This window comes from Buteo buteo, chromosome 25, assembly GCF_964188355.1.
Source record: "Buteo buteo chromosome 25, bButBut1.hap1.1, whole genome shotgun sequence".
In the NCBI taxonomy this organism is placed as follows: domain Eukaryota; kingdom Metazoa; phylum Chordata; class Aves; order Accipitriformes; family Accipitridae; genus Buteo; species Buteo buteo.
Genome location: NC_134195.1, coordinates 16121468 through 16146281, shown reverse-complemented (window position 1 = coordinate 16146281; position 24814 = coordinate 16121468). Strand labels below are relative to the sequence as shown.

At 38.3% G+C, this 24814-nt stretch overlaps 1 protein-coding gene across 2 annotated transcripts in view; it reads left to right on the top strand.

Moving 5' to 3' along the window:
* PUDP (pseudouridine 5'-phosphatase) overlaps positions 1–24814 on the top strand; it is a 72616-nt gene that overhangs the window by 22264 nt on the left and 25538 nt on the right. The window contains exons 2-4 of one of the 2 annotated variants that reach the window (XR_012654421.1): positions 4492–4710; positions 19185–19414; positions 22852–22997. Coding sequence is in view for 1 of the 2 variants with exons in the window: in XM_075057604.1 (XP_074913705.1) it covers positions 4492–4710; positions 19185–19414 (449 nt within the window). In the remaining variant the exon portion in view is untranslated. The remainder of the gene's footprint in view (positions 1–4491; positions 4711–19184; positions 19415–22851; positions 22998–24814) is intronic. The other variant, XM_075057604.1, reaches the window with a different exon arrangement.

Sequence of the window (24814 nt, the reverse complement as noted above, 5' to 3'; positions counted from 1 at the left end):
ACATATGGACAGAAATCTGCCTACCAGGTACGGACACAAGAAACCTTTTGCTTGAATTAAAATTCTTCCTTTAACCATTTCTGTATCCCTATCAGAATAAAAATCTTGCAGAGTTTAGGTGTCCAGGATCTGATTTTGACTTACTGGAATATATTAAATGTGCACAATTAAAGTTCTGTTTAGATTCCTAGCAGAAGGATAAATCATAGGTGTATTTCATCTGGGAAGCTTGGTGCAAAGATGAGATGGGTTATTTAAACAAAGAACAACTCAGAGCTAATGATTAAGATGAGCTGTGTCTCAGATGAGCTTTCATGCCTACTAACCCTATCTCCTTGATAAACTAGAGATTATTTTAGAATTATAATAACATAATTTTAATAAATTCAGAAGGTGTATGACCTTCTGAAAAAATCAAGTTCCATATTCATTCATGAAGTGATAATCTTCTGCGTTAAGCTGTCTTCACTGCCTTGATGATTGCTGTACCCCCAACCTATGTAGATCTGCACTTCTTATTCTGACTCTGGAGTGATTTGAGCATACCATACACTCCAGTTATGCACGGCGTCTGATGCCAAGTGACGTGTAGGTTTTTCTGAATATGCGTCAGCATATTTTTGTGCCAGATCACAAATTGATCCAGTGCCTCTGTCATTCTTGTCACTTTATTTGTATTTATTGTGACTGGCTTTTACACACTGTAAACAGCACCAGTGGAGTTGGCTGTGCTTTTTATATAGAAGAAGGGTTGCTATAAAAATGATTAGAAGATGATATGTGGCCAGGGAATGGATATTACTCATTCCCAGTGAAATGTAGTGAGTGGATGGACAGTATGTCGTGCTGATAATGTCCATGTAAAAGATATATCAAGGGACGAGAGCTAGAAAGATGAGCATTTTGAAAGGCAGAAGAGAATGAAGCTGAGGTTATACATTTACTGCAAATTGCAGGAACTAAGAAGTCTTGCTTTTCCTTCCCCCTGTTAGAACAGGCCACTGTCACGTGTGTCCTGTTGAGCGCTCAGCTTGTATTCCTGATGGGAGCTGGCAGCTGGGGCTGGATTCACTTACTGAAATGTATGCATTTATTACCACTTGGGATGCTGTAGGGCATCTGGCTGCTCATGCAGTAAGGTGTGAGTCTCAACCAGATGACTTTTTTTTAGCGTCAGTTTTGTGTGGATGTCTTGGACATATTAGGGTGTCTGAGATACCAGTAGGTGCCTATAATTAGGCACTTCAATTGAACTTCTGATTCCTCTTGCTTGTTTTATTTCATTGATGTGTTATATTCATGTGCGTGCATTAGATTTAATTTCTTACTGTATTGCAGATTTATACTAGCTTGAAATTATGATTCGTTGCTATACTTAAGCTCTGATCAATCAGTTGTGCTGTGGTGCATTTCTTGTTACAATGGCAAAAAAGCTAGCCTACCTCCTATCTGTTAAGCTCTTCTTCTGAGATTCCTCCATTTCAATGGGAGTAAGAATTCTTGAAGTTGTATCGTTATTTAGTATTTATTTACTGCTGTCTAAGTATAAGGGGGACATACAGATTTTCCTTTGTCTTCAATCAAAAGAAACGTATGTCCTTATCTGTTATGCATGTATGTAGGAAGTCCAGCTTTTTCAGCCGTGGTCTCCTCAGATTCCAACTGAAGATTTTTCACTCTGTGTGTGTCCTTATGTGTGTGTAAATTTTTTCCCTAGATTTCAGTTTTTATTCATGTGCTGTAGTGAAACATGTCTATTCGAGCAGGTAAAATGTCCACATCGATGCTTTTGTCATCCAATTGTGAGAATTAGTCACATTGTTTCTTAAGAACTACAAATATGTGGAATCTTACAAGAGGTCATGAATCTTGAGACGATGATAATTTTCATTGCAACCGAGTTGATGTCCAGGGTCCAAATGCTATGACTTCAGGCGGTGTGAAAGTGATCTCTTTGAAAGAAAAGTTGGAAGTTTTGTAAGCCAGTTCTTTTAATGGATAATTAATGAGGAAAGGAAAGGAAAGAAGGCTTTCTGACATCCTACTTGTTTAAGCATTTATGTTGCTTTAAACACTTATGTGAGACTAACATACATTTAAATTAAATGTAGGCAGTGATCTGGTGTGTTGACCAGTTTTGGGGTTTTATTGTTTGTGTTGTGGTTTTTTTTCCCTCAGCACTGAGAAAACTAAGTTCTAACACAATACAAATAGGAAAACAATTAACTATTTTAATAGATTTGACTCAAACTTGTTCATGAGTGCTCTTCAGTTAGCAAACTGTAACATTGCATAACAGATTATTTTTAGGTCTGCAATCTGGACATGATCAAGCATTTCTTTAAGAAGAAAAAGAAAATTTTATTCACAAGTTTGGTATGTGATATTTAAAATGCAGGAGGCTATTAAATTGAGTATCTTTAGCAATACAGCTGAGTCTTTCACTTTCAAATAGATTAACGTGTAATTATCATAGGCACCTTTAGGAAAATTTTCGTGTTCTACCATTACACTTTTTGATTCCTTGTTTTGTTTTATTTCTGCTTAGTTTGCTATGTATTACTTAACAGGATGAGGATTAATTTTCAGTTTCAATTTTAAACTTAGGGTAAGAATTTTATGTCTTTCACCTGGTAAGTCTGAGATATAGAAGAAAAATCAGTGTATCAGAAAAAAGGAAAGAGAGAACTGTGAAATTTTAAACACTGTATTTTTAATTCACCTTCTCAGCTCAGAGACTACCACCTGGCAGTATTAAGCAAACTGGGGGATTTTTTTGGTGTGTTTTTTTTTTTTTCCTTCCTGGTGTTAGCCAGCTTAACACTTTTCAAAGCCCAGTTGCTTGTGTTTCTGCTGTGTTACCTTTTCTGTGTGTTTTATGGGTCTCCAAGATTAGTCTTAATTTTTTTCCATAAGTGTCATTGTCTAAGAAGCATTTGCAAAGAGTAGTACAGGTGGTTGGGTTTTTTTCTTTCATTTTTAAGCTAAGAGGTTTTTGTGCCCTGTTAAGCAGCCAAGACAAGTAGGTTATGTCTTTAGCTGATCTTTTGCCTCAGTGTCCTTTCTAGTTACTGAAGGGGAACATGGAGAAGAGCACTCTGCCAGGCAGCAGAGCATGTCTTCTGCACTGCTGTGTGTTCACATGATGGTAGGTGCGATGATGGGAAACGGCCACTATGTTTCTCATTTGATTTCAGATCGGAGTCATCTGCTGATCTAAGGACAAGCAGATTACTGTGGTTAAGCAGTAAACATTTGTCAGACTGCAGGGAAGATCTTTGTGTATATTGTAGTCATGGGCTCTGCTCTTCTTTCTTCAGTCTTTCTTCATAGTATCTATGTTAAACCTTAAACTCTGTTGCATACTTCTTATATATTCAGAAATTGAGGCAATGTCTGCATTAATAATTTCACCATTTTATTATCCCTATAAAATATATTTTTACGTGGCAAAGGACATGTTGATAAGTAAAGTCCCTAGTTTCTCTAAATCCCGTAAGAGCAACTACATTTTCCTTGCTTTTGCCTGTCCTAGCTAAAGTGATAATAACAAACATACCTTTAGAGATAAAGAAAGCAGAGACATGCATGAGAGAGAAATTAAAGCATGGTTAAGAGCAGTAGCTGGCATTTCAAAGGAGACTACCTGAAAAGATAAACAGACTGGTAGAAAAGTCACTGTTCAAGATCTTTGCTGAAATTTCTGAATCCAAGAGTTGAAAGGACTTTTCTTCCATGTTTTAGTGTTAAAATAAATGTTATTGACCTTCTTTTTCAAAGATTTGTATGCGGGGGAACGACAGGAAGGATTATTTGTTTGTTTGTATTTAAAAAAAAAATTAGTTTGAAAACTAAAAACACCTTTGACATGGAAGCTGATAGTTTCATTGGCAAAACTGAGCCTGAAGTTTACTCTTGCCAGAAACCCCCTGGAAATACAAGTGGGTGTGTTCTGCCTGAGTAATCACATGTAAATGCAGAGGTGCCAGCAGCGCTGTAATAATGACTGTAGTGTCTTTGAAGGCACTCTGAAGCTTCCGTTCAAAGATACTCTTAAATAATTAAATCTTTTTTTTTTTTCAATTTACATGGAATATGTAATGACATCCCCCAAGTACCAGATTTCCTTCCCTTCTTTTCTTTCTCATGCAAAGAATAAATAGAGTATTTTAATTAAGACACTGCTTGCTAACCTGTATAGTAAAGAAAGGTGATGAAAGGGCAGGTCTAGATAGTTCTTTGTTGTGATCCTCACTAACCTTTTCTTAACACAGAAGTGACAGCTTGACATACCTAGGTACCTCTGAGGTGATCTTAGCAGTCTGGCTTCCCCTCTGCAAATAAAGGGAGGCAATTTTGTCCACTTTAATATGCCCTCTGGCTCTTGGCAGTTCACTCTGTAACCATTTATGGGGTCCTCCTTGTAAGACTGGCTGCTCAGCTGGCTATACATGGTTTTAATCTTCTTTTTTTTTATTATTTTTTTGGCAGATACGGAGCATCTCTATACAGTAGTATTCGAAGAGATCTGTGGGCGTTTTGGAAAGACTTATACCTGGGATGTGAAATCCTTGGTCATGGGTAAAAAAGCCCTAGAAGGGGCACAGATTATTCGAGATGTTCTGGATCTTCCAATAACCAAAGAAGAGTTATTACATGAAAGTAAAATAAAGCAGGAGAAGATATTCCCTACTGCTGAATTGATGCCAGGTATGTTTCTCTTCAGTATTTATAAACTGTTTATGGAATTACTTAAATGCTAACCAAGGTAGAATTTTTTAATCTGCCTTTCACAAAACAGTTCCCCTTACAGATTCAGTTTCATCACTCTTGTTTTAGCAAGTTTTACTCAAGTCTACATGTTATTTTCCTGTTAAAGAGATATTTTACCTGTTAAAGGGTACTGAAAACTTTTTTTTTTCTTGTTTACCTGGAGAACAGCTATTTTTCTACATGTTTTAAAAGAAGAAAAAAACCTAGGTAAATGTGCATGAATTCTGTTTTGTAAACCAGACATTCTTTGTAATTGTTGTTGGCAGCTGTATAACTCAGCAAGTTTTCTGTGGCTATGAGTGTAGTACGACTTTAAGCACAAATACACTTTTAAATGTGCAGGCAAACATATGAGCCCCTGGGTTCTTTCAGCTGGGATTAATCTCACCTAACCTGAACCTTGAAACTTAATCATGGTGTCTGAGCCAGCTGTGTGAATGGAGAGGGAGGGTTTCATAGAATCATGGAGTCATTTATGTTGGAAAAGACCTTTAAGATCGAGTCCAACCATCAACCCAACACCACCATGCCCACGAAACCATGTCCTGAAGTGCCTCGTCTACATGTTTTTTGAACACCTCCAGGGATGGTGACACCAACACTTCCCTGTGCAGCCTGTTACAATGCCTGACAACCCTTTCAGTAAAGAAATTTTTCCTAATATCCAACGTAGGCCTCCCCTGCTGCAACTTGAGGCCATTTCCTCTCGTCCTATCTCCAGCCACCTGACAGAAGAGACCAGCACCCACCTCACCACAACCTCCTTTCAGGCAGTTGTAGAGAGCGATCAGGTCTCCCCTCAGCCTCCTCTTCTCCAGACAAAACAACCCCAGTTCCCTCAGCCGCTCCTCATCAGACTTGTGCTCCAGGCCCCTCACCAGCTCGGTTGCCCTTCTCTGGACACGCTCCAGCACGTCCATGTCCGTCTTGTAGTGAGGGGCCCAAAACTGAACACAGGACTCGAGGGGCGGCCTCACCAGTGCCCAGTACAGGGGGACGATCACCTCCCTGCTCCTGCTGGCCACACCATTTCTGATACAGGCCAGGATGCCGTTGGTTGCCTTGGCCACCCGGGCACACTGCTGGCTCATCTTCAGCCGGCTGTTGACCAGCACCCCCAGGTCTTTCTCCGCCGGGCAGCTTTCCAGCCCCTCTTCCCCAAGCCTGTAGCGCTGAGTGGGGTTGTTGTGACCCAAGTGCAGGACCCAGCACTTGGCCTTGTTGAACCTCATACAATTGGCCTCGGCCCATCGATCCATCCTGTGCAGATCCCTCTGTAGAGCCTGCCTACCCTCAAGCAGATCAACCCTCCCTCACAGCTTGGTGTCATCCGCAAATGTACTGAGGGTGCACTCGATCCCATCATCCAGATCATTGGTAAAGATATTAAACGGAACTGGCCCCAATACTGAGCCCTGGGGAACACCACTTGTGACCTGCCGCCAACTTGATTTAACTCCATTCACCACAACCCTCTGGGCTTGTCCATCCAGCCAGTTTTTTACCCAGCGAAGAGTCCTCCTCTTTAAGCCATGAGCCACCAGTTTCTCAAGGAGTATGCCGTGAGAGACAATGTCAAAGGCCTTGCTGAAGTTGAGGTAGATAACATCCACAGCCTTCCCCTCATCCACTAGGCGGGTCACCTGGTCATAGAAGGAGATCAGGTTGGTCAAGCAGGACCTGCCTTTCATAAACCCATGCTGGCTGGGCCTGATCCCCTGGTTGTCCTGCACATGCTGTGTGAGCGCACTCAAGATGAACCGCTCATAATCTTCCCTGGTACTGAGGTCAGGCTGACAGGCCTGTAGTTCCCTGTATCCTCCCTCCAACCCTTCTTGTAAATGGGCATCACATTGGCAAGCCTCCAGTCATCCAGGAGCTCCCTTGTTGACCAGGATTGCTGGTAAGTGATGGAGAGTGGCTTGGCAAGCTCCTCCTCTGCCAGCTCCCTCAGTACTCTCGGATGGGACCCATCTGGTCCCATAGACTTGTGAGTGTCCAGGTGGCATAGCAGGTTGTTAACTGCTTCCTTCTGGAATATGGGGGGTATATTCTGCTCTCCATCCCTGTCTTCCAGCTCAGGGAACTGAGTACCCTGAGGATAACTGGTCTCACTATTAAAGGCTGAGGCAAAGAAGGCATTAAGTATGTCAGCCTTTTCCTCATCTTTGGTGGCAATGTTCCCCTCTGTATCCAATAAAGGATAGATATTCTCCTTGGCTCTCTTTTTGTTGTTAACATATTTGCAAAAACATTTTTTGTTGTCTCTTACGACAGTGGCCAGATTGAGTTCTAGCCGAGCTTTTGCCTTTCTAATTTTCTCTTTGCATGACCTAACAAGATCCCTGTACTCTTCCTGAGTTGCCTGCCCTTTCTTCCAAAGATGATAAACTCTCCTTTTTTTCCTGAGTCCCAGCAAAAGCTCCCTGTTCAGCCAGGCCGGTCGTCTTCCTGGACAGATCATCTTGTGGCACAGGGGAATAGCCTGCTCCTGAGCCTTTAAGACTTCCTTCTTGAAGAATGTCCAGCCTTCCTGGACCCCTTTGCCCTTCAGGACCGTCTCCCAAGGGACTCTCTCAACCCATCTCCTGAACAGGCCAAAGTTTGCCCTCCGGAAGTCCATAGTAGTGGTTTTGCTGACCCCCTTCCTTACCTCACCAAGAATTGAGAATTCTATCATTTCATGGTTGCTAAGCCCGAGACGGCCTCCGACCATCACACCTCCCACCAGTCCTTCCCTGTTTGTAAACAGTAGGTCTAGCAAGGCTCCTCCCCTGGTTGACTCACCTACCAGCTGTGTCAAGAAGTTCTCTTCCACACACTCCAGGAACCTCCTAGGCTCCTTGCTCTCTGCTGTGTTGTATTTCCAGCAGACATCCAGAAAGTTGAAGTCCCCCACGAGAACAAGGGCACACGATTGTGAGACTCTGCCAGCCACTTATAGAATGTTTCATGGCTCTTCAACCTGGTTGGGTGGTCTGTAACAGACTCCCAGCGCGATATCTGCCTTGTTGGCCTTCACCCTCATACTTACCCATAAGCAGTCCACCTTAGCATCACAGTCGTGGAGCTCTGTACAATCAAAACACTCCCTAACGTAGTTTCTCAGGTTATCCTAAAACAGGTAAGTTTCATCATCTTCTGAAGATACGTGTCTTTTACCAGGTATTATGCAGGAAGTCCACATGAATAGCTTAAACCAAGATAAGCAAGAGAATGAATCTTACCTGTGGTGTGAACTTCTGGTTTTATATTCCATTACATTTACATCTGAAATGCTTAGAGAAGAATCCTCAGCCGTGCGAGACAAGCAATACCTAAAGCTAGTATTGCTATTAACTTTTTTTACAGTGTTAAACTTCCTGGAGCAAATACCAATAATTTATGAAGGAAAAAAAAGGGAGGAGGGAGGAAAGGGGGAGGAATAAAAAGAAGTATTAGAAGTGAAATAACTACATGTCACTATAACAAGTCTAACTACTGCAATTTTTTCTTTTTGAATGCATGCTTGTTTGTTCTGACAATCTCTACAGCGCATTAATGATGTTTTAATTTTTAGATGCTTTTTTATACCTGGTTTCATAATGCCTTAAGAGGATGAAAGTTAAAAATACGTGATATGTTAGGAATAAATAACAGGCAGCAAAAAGAAAAGGTGTAACTCTTTTAGGCAGCTTAAAAAGTTGAGTATTTTGTGCAGCCAATTTTAGTTATCTCTCTGATGTCTTATATGCAAGATTTTTCAAATGGCATCTTTCTCACTTACAGATCCACCTAAAACTGTAAGCCTAGTTAAACTCTCCAGGAAAACAAGAAAGATGGAGGGATGTGTTTTTCATTTTTCATGTCAAACTTCTGGGACTAACTTTGCAGCTGTATCTTTTGCAAGACAAACAAAAAAACCCTAGTCTGGGCTTAGAAAATGCCAGATGGACAGATTGGGTGAAATGTTAGGAGACATAAAGCAGAGTTGTGGTAATATAACAGCACAGGTAATAGATGCCATTAAGAGGATATTCTGTGCCTGCTGAGGATTGTGATAATGTGGCTGAGCTGGCTTGAACAGAGTTGCAGAGAGGTGATGGAACAGATTAGCCGAAGGAAACATGAGGTTTTGTGCTGTTCCTGCCTTCAAAAAGTGAATTCTGGACTTGCTGAAGCTGGGCTATTATAGGTGAAACAAGCAAAATTTTTACTGGGACAAGCAAGTAAAGATTTTTATCATCGCCAGAATTGTTCAACCGATTATCTTTTCAGTTCAACTAAATACATGTGATAACTTTCTTCAGACTATTTTCTAAAGCAGAATTGGTGTGAACTTAAATACTTCATGTTCACTGGCCATTGTTGGGAGCAAAGGCAGCCTTGGTCACTGAAGTAATGGAATCTGTACTTTACTTGGTAGCAGCATATGAGATACAAGCTGAATTTGCCATGAATTTTGAGAAAACCAGGTTGATGTCAGCTAATAATCTAGAAAGGAGTGGCTCCAGCTAGTTACTTTCATTAAGGACTGACTTGTTCTTCAATCTGATAACCAGATTTTTTAATCTGATACTTTTCTTCCGCCCTTTTGTATTTTCTGAGGATATTTATTAAGGTGATCCTTGTGGATTTATTCTACAGCCTCTTAATGTTCTTTAATCAAGAATGGACTTCATGCAGGTGTTGTTTAAGATGTAAGACTGTGGTGTCATTTTGAATTTACAATGTTCTCTGGCTAAAATGATCTTTCAGATAGTTACAGGTAAATACAGGGAAGTGAAAGTTAATTGTCATATTTATTAATGGAATAAGATGGCTGACATGCTGAGTCTCTGGCCATCTTTTGGCAGTTAATAGGCAGGTGAGGTTCTATTTTTCAATCAATTTCTACAGTTTTTCAAAAAAAACAAGATTCAGATTTGGATTGGTGGAGAGCAGTGAATGATGACCAGCTGTGTTTGAAAAAGTGACTCAAGCAAAGGAGCACTTGTTTCTGGACACAGAATGAGCTATACACATGTTTTGCCAGCAATAACTGTTAATTCCTACTCAAGTAATTGACAGGTATGTCAGTAATGGTTAAGGATGGTGTGGAAGTTGTATGAATATACTATTGGCAAAGCAACTCTTTGCCTGACAAGCTGTATCACAGCCATACCACTTAATGTACAACAATTCTGAGACATTAGTGGTTGAAGATGGAATTTTGACTATTTCGGTATAGCTGAAGTGACTGACAAGCTTCAGTACATCGGGCTGTGGTCAAAATACAGATTTCATCTATGAAGACGGTATATCCATTTCTAATGTGGAATTTTCTGATAACTATTTGAGAGTTTTTTACAGTTAGATTGATTTTTAGTTCTGAAAGAAACTTAGGGAAGACTGGCTTTGATTTCAGTGGAGGAAGGAATTAATCCAAGACAATGCTGACAAAATGACAGGGCTGCCACTTGTGCTGCTTTTCTAAATATTTATGTCAGAGTACAGACATTATCTGCAAGAGTAACATAGTAGACTTTCTGTTTCTGTAAATGCAGTACTATATTGCATGGAAGTGAATTGTCAGAAGAATAAGGAGTGAAAAGTGGAGCAGAAGAAAACCATGCATATGTACGCTTACCTATACATGTATTGGTGTGCTTTTGCTTAACATAAACCCAGAATATACAGAGTCAGAAAAACCTAACTCCAAGTTACGTAGCTGCCAACTGTTAGTATAATCATGTCAGGGTTATGAAATTAATGCCATTCTTTCATAGCAGTCTCTGGGTTTTGGCTCATCAGCATCACAAAGCACAGATCCTTAAGGATTCTGTGATTGTGTATACCTTTCAGACGTTTTCCATTCCTTGGTCATTTTCATGATAACTGGGATTTCTTTGTTGCAGCTCCTGTTCAGCCAGTGCAGAATGTGATGTGCAAACTATTTTCCAGTTCAGGTACCGTTGACTGTCTCTTGCAGACATGAGGAGGTAATTTCATAGCTCAGTTTTAGTACCAAATGAAGCCAGTCAGAAATCATAAAAAGAGAAGAAAGAAAAAGAGCTGCTCAATGGCAGCTCACTCTGAAAGTCATATATATTTTTTTTCTTGAGCAGTTCCATTCAACTAGCAGTCAAGTTTGCTTAGCTATTGTTTCCTTGATTCATGTTGTGCCCTTAACAGTTAAACAGACTTCCCACCATGTTATCTTTTCTTTTCCTTGCTATTATTGTTTTAATGGTAGGAAACTTTAGTGAGTCCATGCTGGGCTCAGTGAGCCTGTAACCCCTAGAGATCAGTCAATTAGCTGCAAATACAGAATGATGCTGTCTGTTTGGCTGATTTCAAGCATTGGCCTTTGCATTAAGTCCTGAAGGATTGCAACCCAAAAAATGCTTTTACCAGGAAGTCAGCAACACAGCTGACAGAGGTTCTGAATTGTGTTAAATTTAGTACTTATATTTTTTGCATGGCCATGCATGTGTCAGTATGTCCAGATTAAATGAGATTATCAATTTGATGAACAGGGAGTCTCTGCCGCCAGAAAGGATCTCTGGTACTTTTTAGAGAGCAATAAGATCAGAAGGTAGAATTCTTTATTAATAGCCAATTACCTTCCAAATTGGTAAACAGATTATTAGTTTCCACCTATGCTTTCGTAGCTCAGTGAAAAGGTAACATACCATTGCAGATAGCATTTTTAATATCTCAGAACAAAAAAGAAACAGGTGGATCTGAGAGTAGCGTTTCCATAGTCTGATCAGATTCATGGCAATTACACCGAATGATGGATAGCCCCACCTCTGTCACGCTCTCACCTTCACAGCAGCAATGCTGACTTCACTTCAGAATTGAGAGCAAGTGTAGATAATCAATAGCACTGTGCTGATGGGCTTGCAACTGTTGTAACACACCAGACTACATTAAAAACATTTTTTTAATCAGTTTGTGACTTAAGTGAACAGACAGCTGCTTCTTCTACGTGAGATTATTTTTGTTGTTGTTGTTGGGTGCTTTTAGTGTCAGAGGCTGCTGAGGCTTTTTACTATAGGATCATTTTTATGAATTCTAAAGAATTATCTTTGAATTGGCTAGAAATCTAATAAACTTGACAAAGCTCTGAGTGGAAATGTTAGCTTTTCTTTGATTAAAGCGAGTAATGAAATCTTGAAGAGCTTTAAGTTTGGTCTGATACCACAGTCAGTGTAGAAACTGTAAATAATTTTGAAAAAGAGGAGCAGTCTTTTCATAAAGAGGCTATATTTATCCTTAAGATTTCCATTTGTGCACAACTGGACATAAATCATACAAAGCATGCACAATGCATGTACATAGTTAATTTAAACAATGCATGGAGCACTTTGGTTTCCTTTAGGTTCTTTCTCAGCAGTAAATCTTTTCCAAATACACACTGAATGCTCTCAGACAGCTTGTTTTGTGTAACATTACAACAAAATGAAGTGGGCTTGAATATGGGTTTCTGAAGAGCTTTGATTTTGGTGCCCCAGAGGGCAGGTGTCCTCTGTTTTCATGCTGTTAGTGTGAGTAGAAAGGTAACTGTTATCTACACTGGGGTGAATGAGGAGCAACACTGTGATAGATGTGTATGAAGATCTTAGAGGGAGTGCTGAAAGTCTGCAAAAAGAGTGTGAAGTTGTATTTGGGCTCATAATTTGTGTGCAAGCTATGTGAAGAAAGCGCTTGGTGACCGGTACAGTTCTTCCAACAGGAATTTCAGTGTACAGGGCAAAAATCTGTTGATCAAGAGAGTATTCTTTAAAAAAGCCTGTAGCCATATTGTTTCTTCTGCAGAATATGCTGCATGTCAGCTACAAGACTTAGCAAGTATAGTTATATTAGCACAGGCTACATAGTGTAGCTGAGCTCCAAAAAATGAAAACAAAAATGAGTATTTTTTGGAAGAGAGTAAGTAGCTCATTAAAAAAAAGTCCAAGAAAACTCAATCATATGTAGATACAATAAAATATACATAGGAAAAGATTTGGTTGCCCATGAAATACAGGGGAGTTTCTTGATTAAAAAGAACTTTGTACCATGTTTCAATACCACGCCCCATTTTTCAAAGAAGCACATTTCTTATCAAAAAGTTTAGGGAGAGAATTGTTCCTCTGGCTTATAATTACAGTTGACAATAAAATAAATTTGACTAATAGTACTCATGAATAAATTGTCAAATCAGAGTGGCCAGTATAGCTTATTGAAGTAAGGAGAATGAGTATCTTTTCAACAATTAAAATTAACTGGAGACCAAATTACATATTGTGATTACAAAATACAGACAAAAAATAAGAATAGCACAGGAATTTAACTGGATAAATAATCAAATAACTAGTAAATAACTGGGAAGAGGGATAAGACAATTTAAAGTAAAATGTCCTAAATAACTCACTTTTTCTAAAGTATTTCTGTAGTCCCCAAAACTATGTCAAAGGATACACAGCAGTTGTAGATAACAGTAATGTTGTTACTATAATCACAATGACTTGAGGCTTGTGTGAGAGAAGGTTTTAAATGAGAATATCTTTCATTAAAGTAACTGAACTGTGGAGAAGCTTTTGGGCATAGAAAGTCATCTTCATATTGGTTTTAAAATACCCATTTGCTATTTTGGGGCTTTTTCTTCACTATGAGGGTGGTGAGGCACTGGCACAGGTTGCCCAGAGAGTTTGCCCAGGATGCCCCATCCCTGGAAGCTGGGTTGGATGGGGCTTTGAGCAACCTGGTCTAGTGGAAGGTGTCCCTGCCCATGGCAGGGGGGTTGGAACTAGATGATCTTTAAGGTCCCTTCCAACCCAAACCATTCTATGATTCATTCTATGATTCTATGATGTGTTTGCTTTCTAAAAAAGCAGCAGAGGAAGACACAAAATAATCATTTTAAGTCTTTCTGAAGCTTTTATCATTTCTGTACATGTAGCCTTTAGCTTTTTGTAATAGTTTAGCTTAAACTTTCACTTGAATCTGAAAATGAACAGGCAGAATCTACGGAAACTTCACAATATAACCTGGTATCATTGGCTACTTGATGCTTGCTTTTAATTAGTGTAAGGAATGTGCTGTATTTATGGTGTTTGGTTTGGTTTGGTTGCTTTTTTTTTTTTCATTATTTACTGTCTCGAACCAAAGTAATCCTACGTTATACTATTTCTCCAACTATTAGATGTCCGACACTAATTGCTTGAATAAGGTCAACACTCATTTGGAAGAATATAAGGTATTAATGTATATGATAGCTCTCTGTTCCAGCTTGCCCCAAATATTCTTAAATTGGTTAACACCATAACTAAGTTGAAAACTATGAAGGAATATTATCTATGATGGTTGGTGCAGAACTGAAACCCCTGCAAGCTGTCTGGGTTTTGTTTGAGGGTGGGGAAAAATGGGGAGGTGTCTGCTAAATATCCTCTCTAGCAGAACATGTTAGCGTTCAAATAACAAATTTAAAAACATACACACGTGCGCACACGCAGTTCCACCCCTTCCCCCCCATTGCCCACTGAGTTCCTGTTTCTCTTCCTGGGATTACATAATGGTTTAAATACTACTAATTAGAAATCAGATATAATTAGTACCTAGGTGGCACCCATGGAAGGACTAAAGAGATGCAAGAAAGGTATAGTACGCTGTGATGTTCATGAAAGGATTTGCCACAAAAAAATGCCACTTTTTGCTTATTTGAGGCCACCTCAGCCAGGTAGGAGCTCCTGTAACGTGATTTTGAAGCTTAACTTTCATAAAAGCTACTTTGTAAATTGTAGGATACTAACTTCTTGTGGTCCTGTTTACAATGTATGCTTTTTCTTAAGATAAGGCCTTGGGGAGTTCCGTTCATTTTTTAAGGGCTTTTTCTTCCGTAGCTTATATTCATCTTTTTAGGATTGAAACAGACTTTAGAAAATACCGTGGGACGGTCTGTGTAGACCTGGGCATTTATTTGACCTTGTTCCTGCGCCCTACGCTGGCAGCACACAAGCCAGCTGTATTCCTAAAGCTGTAAGACTGTAGGACTTTGTGCTTTTAAGACCATCAAAGAGTGGATTTTCAGGTTAAGGTACTGGCAGAGCTTAGTGTGTGATTGTCTGCATCATGGTGTAGTTATGCCTTCAAATGAATCAACTGCAAGCAGAAATATGAACACCAGAAATCATTCAACTGGTGAAGAGAGGAAACTGAAATTATGGTTCAGTGCTGAAGCGGCATGAATAATCCTCTTCCCTGTCTCATATGTTTGCCCAGTTTATGATGGAGATCACTTTCTTCTCTATCTTGAAAAGCATTCTTATACTCTACTATAACACGTTCATAGAAACTTCACTTTAGGAAAAGAGAAAAATAAAAAAATGCTTTGTAAGACAAAAGTTTGATTGGAGACTTATATTAGAAAAAAATAGAAAAGCTTTATATTATCTCATAATTTGTCTGGAGGCATTTCACGTGAAATAGGTCTGCATCTGGAGTTCCAGAAGTGGCATAAGTTAAGAACAGTGTTCTGTTCAGTGGTAGACAAACACAAGAAGAGGGATGATACGAAAATGTGAAAGCATGTCAAATAGAATGTAGCAAAAATGTATGTGGTGTTCACCATTCTGAAGTATTCTATATGACACAGAGCTCATGTCTGTATAAAGCTAAAAGGAAAATAAAAATTCCCTTTGTTTTCCATCAATTTGAATTAGCTCTCAGGAGTTATGTCTTGTTAATTTTCACTTCATAATGAATAATGCCATTTGATTATAAAATGTGATAACTGAAAAAAAAAATCATGTAGAAAACAGTGTTGTTATAGCGTATAAATAATTAGATAGGGACTGTTGTTAGATCATTTTAGCGTAGCATTATTTGGTTTCCTGAACTCCTGCTGTACATGTTTGTATTAGTCAATGAAAAGGAAAATGTGACAGTTAGCCCAAGGGTTTTGTTGTTCGGTATAAGTCTTAATTTTAGTTTGTCATTTGATCCAATGTATTAGTCACCATGGTTTCAGCTGAATGTAAGGAGAACAAACACCACATTGGGAGTCTAATGAAGGAATAATATTTACTTTTTTTAAAAAAAAAAAAAAATATATATATATAAAAAATACATGCTTTTCTGTAACTTTAAGAACATAAGTGCTGATCTCTTCCTTTTAAATGCATCTGTGGTCTCAGAAGAAATCTCCTTTCTGTTGGTTTGGTTCATTTTCTTTTTCTTTTTCCAAAGTTGTTAACTTCATTGACATTTGTGATTAATCGGGTTTTAAAGATGCTGACATTTAAAGTTGATCCTTCTTCTTTTCAGCTTCTGTAACTAAATTCAGCTTAGAATTCTTTTCACCTTTTCTTTCCAATAGACACTGATGTTTAACTATTACATTTAGAATATAGTAAACTTCTGTGTCTATTCCAAAACTTAATGTTTGAAGAGATAGAGGAAAGAAGCAGTATTTACCTTTTTGATTATTTGAAATGAAAGGGTACATTTGGAAATAAAGCATAGCAATGTGGGATATTTATTCCTGGATTTTTTTATGACTACTTGAAGAATTTATGTTGTACTGCCTAACATTGTTAATTGCATGTGTACCACATTAGGAGCATATCCTTTCGCTGGAAAAACCAAGATCCTTATTTCTTTTGATCTTTCTTTATTTTTTGTTTTCAATCAAAGATGCTCAAAGAAAAAGAAAAAAAATAAAGAACTTGCTGCATGTGGCTAAGCTTTCAGTAGGAGGGGTGGAAGATGGTCCCAGGAATCCTAGTAGATGGGTCCCTCTCTGATGGATGGGCATCAATCCCTTACATGGTAGCTACAAGTAAGTTTAGAAGTTAGCGAGTTTGCAGGAATTTTCACTGTGCTTCTTCATAGCCATTTAGTTTTTAATTGGTTGGTTTTGATGTAACTGAAGTCTTCATTTGATTGAAAAAAATCTGTGTAGCTATAGGGGATATAATGACAAAGTATATGCCAGGGGAAGTTTCTTACAGATCTGTAAAGCAGTTCCCTACTTCCCGTTCTGTTGATGTTTTCTGTAAAAAAAGCACAAGAAAGATACTAAGAAAGATATTATCTTCCTAATGAAGAATTATATGCTGAATTAGTACGATAATTGTGTCAGTAATTTGATGTGGTGGCAAAGTGTCTAGAGCTATACTGGCGGTAATTGATGCAAACAAAAATAGACTTTTTTGATCTATAGCTTTTACAAAGAAATAACAAACCTGGAATGAAAATATTTTTCAACTGCTACTGTCTTGAGCTTGTTAAGTTATGCTAGCTATTCTTCCATATGCAATTTATTATTTTTTTTTTATGCTGCTGATCTTCCCCTTGTATTTTTTTCCTAATCTGTCTTGCTATGTTCACACATATGCAAATAATCATTTTTTAAATAGCATATTTTTATTAAAGTGCACTTTCTGAATAATGTAAGTCTTTACTTTCTGGAGCTATTAGGGACAGCTGCATTTAACTTCCTTGTAGTGACGGAAGTAAAAAAGAGAAAGTAAACACACACACACATTTACACACTGAAATAATGATGTGGTGGGGGGTATATAAGAGAGAACCCTGAAGAAATAACCTTTCTGCAGCAGTGCTACCTCCAGTAGAAACATAGAATAAACATACCTTGTGACAGATGAACTGAAGCTGTAATGCAGTGGGACTGAAGAAAATCAGTTATTTGAAAAGAGCACAACTTTAGAGAAAACTAACAATATCGTAGCAAGGGCATAGAAGATAGGAAAAGTCTTCTTGTGTAATCTTTAAACTTCTTTATATTACTACGCACACAATATGCTAGCCTGGCTAAATGTTGCAGATTATTTAGAATAAATTCCTTCGAATTAATGCATTTTATTTTAAAAAAAGACATTTAGGCTACTGCTTTACATTGAGAGATCTTAGTACTTCCATTAATTTAATATGGACTTAGTTCACGTGTTTCAGAATGAAGACATAATCTGTATCTGGAATAAAAAGTTAACTTGTATTTAGCATCATATTTCGGTAAGAGGAGAGAGTAGCATCGTTTGGGAAAAAATGCACTTGCTTACTGTTAGTATAACCATTTAAAGGGGCATAGGAAGGCTTTAAATGGGTGATGCATTGGCATTAGATGAGGAATAATGCTTGTTACTTCTGTCCAACTGGAAACCTAACATCACAGAAGTGCATGTATTTATAGTTTAAAGGCTGTCTTCAAGTACAAGCATGGAGCTGGAAGTGTCAGTTACTAATTGGTTGATTAGATTCTGGAGAATACAGAAGAAATCTGCAGAGGGCCACATCTACAGGTCATATTTCCAGATAGATGGGTTAGTTAATGCACCAATTTACTAATCTGCACACTTTATTATCAGTAGTAATTGTTAATTCTCAAAGTTGGGCATATGACTATGCTTGGGAAAAATGTACTGCAGATAAGATTGTTGTTTATAGAATTGTCAAATGGAGCAGAAAGGCTGGATCACATGGGATATGAAGCCAAGCCCAAATGATTTTTCAGATTTGGCGGGATTTTCTCATGTGGATTGGTAAAGACTGGGTGTCCGCTCTTGTTCTCCATTAGACACTGCTGATAGTTTTGTCTGGGACAGGTATCCAGCATTTAGAATGCTGCATTGAAACCTCTGCATAGGAAACTCAAAACTTGCACCAAATAATGAAGTATGTTTCCCTCTTACACAGACTGCTGTGTTCTCACTGTTCCCTGCATTAACCTTCTCTAGAAGACGGGTTCAGATTGAAGTTTCTACCCATTAGGCTTGAGGTGTTCATTACTCTGGGTTCACAGCATCAGATAAAGATAAATCAGATAAAGCTCTGGTATTAACAACTGTGACTGACAGCTCCCTTCCTCTGCCCAGTGTTACTTGCTTTAGTAATTGCAGAAGAGAGAAACTGAGCTCTCTTAGGGGCTGGTTTAAGCCAGTTGGATACCTGCTTCAGAAATTAAAACTATACAATTCAGTGAGAAGAGTATATTTCTTTGACTTTGAATTTTTATTTTTTTTTTTTTCCCTTTTCAGGAGTGTAACTCTATAAAAGAAAATGTTCCCCTGTGTGCTTCTCTCACTTAGAGAAACTCACAGAGAGTTTGAAGTAATAAATACACGTAATTTGGGGGACATTGCTTAAGGAGCTTCTAGTGGGTGGTGGGTGTACCAAGGCAATTACATTGAACCCATTTTTGGCGTATTTTGAGAAAAGCATCATTTGATGACAGAACAAGTATATACCTTGAGGAATGTTCCATGATTTTTGTGTGGAGAAGGAACGTTTCAGATATTGCAAGAATTTTCTTCTACACTAACTGATTGAAATAGGTTGTTATAGCCAGTAAGACACCATTGTTGAAGTACTGCTAAATACATTGTATGTAGGTACCTACATATATGCATATATATAAAAATAAAATGTATATATTTGTCTTGCAGGGGTTGATAAGCTGATACGTCATTTACACAAACACAACATACCCATAGCTGTTGCCACCAGCTCAGCTGAAGTGACATTTCAGATGAAAACAGCCAGACACAAAGAGTTCTTTGGTCTTTTTCATCATATTGTGTTGGGAGATGACCCTGAGGTGAAGTGTGGCAAGCCAGAGCCTGATGCATTTCTAGTTTGTGCAAAGAGATTTCATCCTCCTGCACCTCCAGAGAAGGTAAGAAGGGGTGGGAGCAAATTAACTGAAAAGTTAGGAATACTCTCTTTGGGCTATATTTGGATATTTGGATTTTTTAACATGATAAATACTTAGAATAAGATTTAATATAAATATTATAAAAATCAGCAGCCTCTGTTTTCAAAGGTGTTTATGCTGCTGAAGCAAGAGATTGTTGGAAAACATAATTTCCCCCCACTACGTATAATGTTTGTAATGCAGATTGCTCTGATTTACTACATGGTAGTGTGCAGTAATAGGAAAGTGTAATGATTTTCTTCTCTGTGCATAAATCTGCAAGCTTAACTTCACTACTCAAAGTTTGGAAACAGTTATTTAAACATAGATCAGTTTATTTTTCATACATTCATGGCTGATTTACCTCTTAAGTGTCTAAACATTAAAGATACTTCTTTGTAAAGAGGGCATATATTTTTCCTAAGCCATCTCTTTCCTGTTGCATTCTAAATCTCTGAGATCATAATTCTTGTTTTCTGATTTAAAACCGATCAGTTTGAGCAATCTTTCTCAAATAGTAGAGGAGTTTAGGTTCTCTCTCTTATATATAACTTCCCAAACTTGACTCTGAAATAGAAATCTGTAGGGAGAATATTTGAAAGATAAATTGAGAGTTAGTTAAAATAATGTCTTCACTTTTATTTTAAATTAAATTGCCTTTCTCCTTAAAATATTTTTCTCACTTCTTGTCTGTCCTGAGTGGAACATAAGTTTTGAAGTTTTGGAGTTTCATTACTGCAGAAAAATGCATGACACACTAATTTTTAAGAAACAACTTTAAGTGGATTAGACTGTGATTACTGTTTTCTTGATAGGATTGTTGAAGAAAAAATGGTTACACAAATGCATACAGAATGATTAGCTGAGATTCTTCAGCCTTTCAAACTTCAAGGTCTCACCCAGAGTCTAAATGGTATTTGCATTGCCTGGGAATACAAAGTGAAATAAGTTTGATGCAAGGTGGCATACTATGAACAGTGTTAACCAAACTGGTTTTGATTTGTTTGGTTTTTTTTCTGTTGGAAGTTCTCTTGACATTCTGTGTACATCAGCTTCATTTGGAAACTTAGATGTTCAGAAAAGATACAATAAATGTATATGATCATGTTCATGCAGATGGCGGTTGTATGGACATGTTAGGTACTCGTGTGAGTTGGCCTTGTATGTATGGTATGATCTAAATGTTGAAGAATCTGAACAGCAAGGCTGTAAATCTCACCTTAGAGTCAAGCAGTTAATGAATTTCAAACATGTTAATACTCAAATGAGAGCAAATACTGGGAAGAAGCCCAAGGTTTTGGAGGGAGTATGAGAGGAGTTGAAAACAAGCTTAAACCACAGCTTAATGTTGCTTTCTTATAAAATTATTCTTTCTTGCTTAACTGTTGTCTAGGGAACAAAAAATCAGGATGTGTTCCTTTAATGTTGTATAGTGTGGTTTTTTGAAACAGGATAAGAGGTGTCTAATGCATGCTTTTCAATTGGATGGAGGTATGGCTGTAAGCTGTTCTGTAATTCTGAAAGTAAAAGAGAAAAAAGTATTCAGAATTTATATAAAGCTGGGTTGTAACTGGTATCTGAAGGAGAGATAAGGAAATTGATTGTCAGCTGTGTTAATGACAAATTCAACTGTTACTTCATGTGAGGAGCATAATGGTAATATCCAGAGGGAAAGCTTTCCCAAAGCTCTTAGTTTATTTGGCTCTATTTCAGAAAAGTCAGAAGGTGGTAATAATCAAGAAGGACAAAAACATTTAAAAAACCAAACCAAAACCAAACAACAAAACAGTGACACTGTGATGTAGATGTTTTTATTTATTCAGCAGTGAGTAGCCTTAGCTGTATTAATAATGAAAAAATATTTGAAGGTAATAGTAGCATCTGTATTACACTTAACAATTTTAAACTTTAAAGGTATGTTAGACAAAATTTCAGAGTATTCATGGTAGTTTTGTATAGTTATTTTCTTCAACCTTTCTTTGAAGAAGAGTATAAATGTTTGAACCCGTGCTTTCCTTTATCTGAAGTTTAACAGCAGAGTTCCCTTAGTGCAGATAATTCAGCTAAACTTTTTTGTCATATCTACACACGTCACAAACGTTGTAGTGTGGGAATTTAGCACAAGCACAGAACTCCCAAGAAGAAAATCAAAACAGTACATGCGAAACTATCTGAAACATTCACGACCAACTGCAGTGTAGTGATGGCATCCGCTGTGTTTAGTCCCAAGCAGTGAACTAATAGAGCTACAGGTTTGGATTTCATTGGTTAAAAATCAGTAACATGCAAGTTTGCAGCAGAATATCAGGAGGTGTAGGTAATGTCTGCATAAGCAAGTAATTGGACTCAAGAGAAACAAATTATTAGAGCAGTATATTTGGTGCTTAGGCCCATACATCTATGCTATATGGGGTTTGAATGTTTTTTGTTGGATTACATTTACTCTGATCCCTGGCTGAAAGCTATATAAGGTTCTTTGGAGCTTTATGTCTGCTTAAGCATTGAAGATTGCTTGATAGGCACCTGGAGAGACTTCCACTTTAGCTTCCTGCTAAAGCAACCTAGTACACACCAAAACTACTTAGTGAAACAAACCATCACATAGCAACTGAGGACTGTCAGATTTGCTTCAGAACTTCAGTGCTGCTCCAAGTGAAAAATACACTGTAGCCATCGAAGGCCAAATCCAGAATTTAGCTGTAGTGGCATACCAGCCTGTGACTGTTGCTGTGCAGGCATACTTATACAAGTAGGCAGTTCTAAAATGATATAAAAATGGATATGATGTCTGCTTTACTGTCACTGAAGGATGTCATAATTGTCCGCCTGGTAGTTTCTTAAATGCTGACCTTCTGGTTTGCAGTCTTTGGTTAACTAGGAACTTAATAAGCACAATGATGAAACTACAGCACAGGAATTTCAAACAAGACACACCCTGCAAATTCAGCCTAGGTCTTACTATCCTGTGATGCATGAAGTTTCATATGAACTTCCAACACTAGTAACAATGCACTGTCATATTGAGTAATTAATTAAATCAGTCAGGTAATCAAAATGTGATCTGCAGATTAAATACTAGAAATTCTGTCTTTTACTAACATTCAATTTTTTTTTTAAATATATGCCAAGTTCTGCTCTCAAATACACAGATGCAACTTGCATGAAAGCCAGCTGGACCATTATGCATGTAGAAACAACGCGTGCTTGAATATTGTAGAAATTTCAGGCCACAGTGTTCAAAACACTATGTTCTTTTCCATACATTTTATTTAGACAATTGAAAAAAACTTACCAAAGTATTATTTTTGTTTGGTTTTTTTTTTATTATTTTCCTACCTTTGTATGATCATAATTTGGAAAATAAGTTGTTCCATATTTTTCTAGAATTTCTAGTTACTTAGTATTTTACTATGTTTCAGATTTTTGCAACAGGCATTCCTTTTAAGGGAAACTTTAAAATGTGCTGCAGAGGCAAAATTGGAGTTTCATTGATGACACCACTGTGAAATTTGGTATATTCAACTATGTACGCTAAGGGACGTTAAAGACAACAAGAAGGGCTTCTGTAAGTACATAAGAGATAAAAGGAAGACTAGGGAAAATGTAGGCCTGTTGTTGAATGAGATGGGGGACTTGGTTACCCAGCACATGAAAAAGGCTGAAGTAGTAAATGTAGCAGGTGAGGAATGCCACGTCCCAGAGACCAGAGAGAAAGGCTGGAGCAAGGAAGATGTACCCTTGTTGGAAGAGGATCAGGCCAGGGATTACTTAAGCAAACTGGACATGAATTAAGTCCATGGACCCTGATGGGATGCACCCTCAAGTGCTGAGGGAGCTGGCAGGTGTCATTGCAAAGCCACTCTTGATAATCTTTGATTAATTACGGTGATTGGGAGAAGTGCTCAAAGACTGCAGGAAAGCAGATGTCACTCCTATCCTGAAGAAGGGCAAGAAGGAGGACCCAGGGAACTACAGGCTGCTTAGCCTCACCTTGATCCTTGGAAAGGTGATGGAGCAACTAATCCTGAAAACCATTTCCAGGCACATTAAGGACAAGAATTAATCGGGAGCAGGCAGCATAGCTTCACCAAAGGGAAATCATGCTTGATCAACTTGATGAACTTCTTTGATGAAGGGACTGGCCTGGCGGATGAGGGGAGAGCAGTGGTTGCTGTCTAGCTGGACTACAGTGAGGCCTTTGACTCCCTCTCCCATAAGATCCTCATAGGGAAGCTGTTGATGTATGGGCCAGATGAGCAGGCAGTGAGGTGGGCTGAAAACTCTCTGAACAGCTGAGCCCAGCGAGTGGTGGTCACCAGCACGAAGTCTACTTGGATACTAGTGGTGTGCCCCAGGGGTCGGTACTGGGTCCAGTCCTGCTTAACATCTTCATGAACGACCTGGTTGATGGGGCAGTTTGCTGAAGAAGAAAAGAGAATGCTCAGAGGGATCTTATTAAAGTATATGAATACCTGAAGAGAGAGGCTAAAGAAGACAGAGCCAGGCTCTTCTCAGTGGTGCCCAGTGACAGGACCAGAGGCAGGGGGCACAAACTGAAACACAGGAGATTCCCTCTGAGCATCAGGAAACACTTTTTTACTGTGAGGGTGACCGAGCACTGGCAGAGGTTACCCAGAGAGGTGGTGGAGTCTCCCTCCTTGGAGATATTGAGCAGGAGGGCTGGACCGGGTGACCTCCAGAGGTCCCTTCCGATGTCAGTCATCCTGTGATTTGGTGACAGATTTCACAGATTTGATCTGGAAAAAAAAAAAGAAGGGAACAAAAGTGCTTTCGCTAAACAAAATTTTTCTGTTCCATTTTGAATTAAAGGGCTCACATTGTTCAATTTGGAATTTATAAAAATTAGAATATTAATTTTTGCTTTAAAAGAGTTCATAATAACCTTGCTGATTGTCCATTTCTGTGTGTATTTGTATATAAGATATATCAACTATAATTTTTCAGTGTTATCTTGAACCAGTTTTGTTTCATAGTAACAAAAATGTTATGCTACTAAATTTCTTTCAAATATGGCTCTAACTCAGTGGGTTTCAGACATTCCCATGCAAACATTTATACATACTTCCAATATACTCATGTCATTAAAAACACATGAATTCATTATTTATCTACTTGAGGATGTGGTGGGTCAAGGCTTTTCTTTCCAGTATTTTGGTTGGTTTGCCTATAGCTTTTCTGTTAAAATAAAGGACCTTACTAGTAGTGCAATTTAAAAACAAACAAATACCATTTGTATCCATTGTTTAAAAAGAGGAAAACATTATAGTAATACAAATGGTCATAACTCTCTTATGAAGAATCAATCTGTTCTATTGAAAAAGTTCCAAGTGATGTAAATCATCGCCTTAATTTAAAACACTA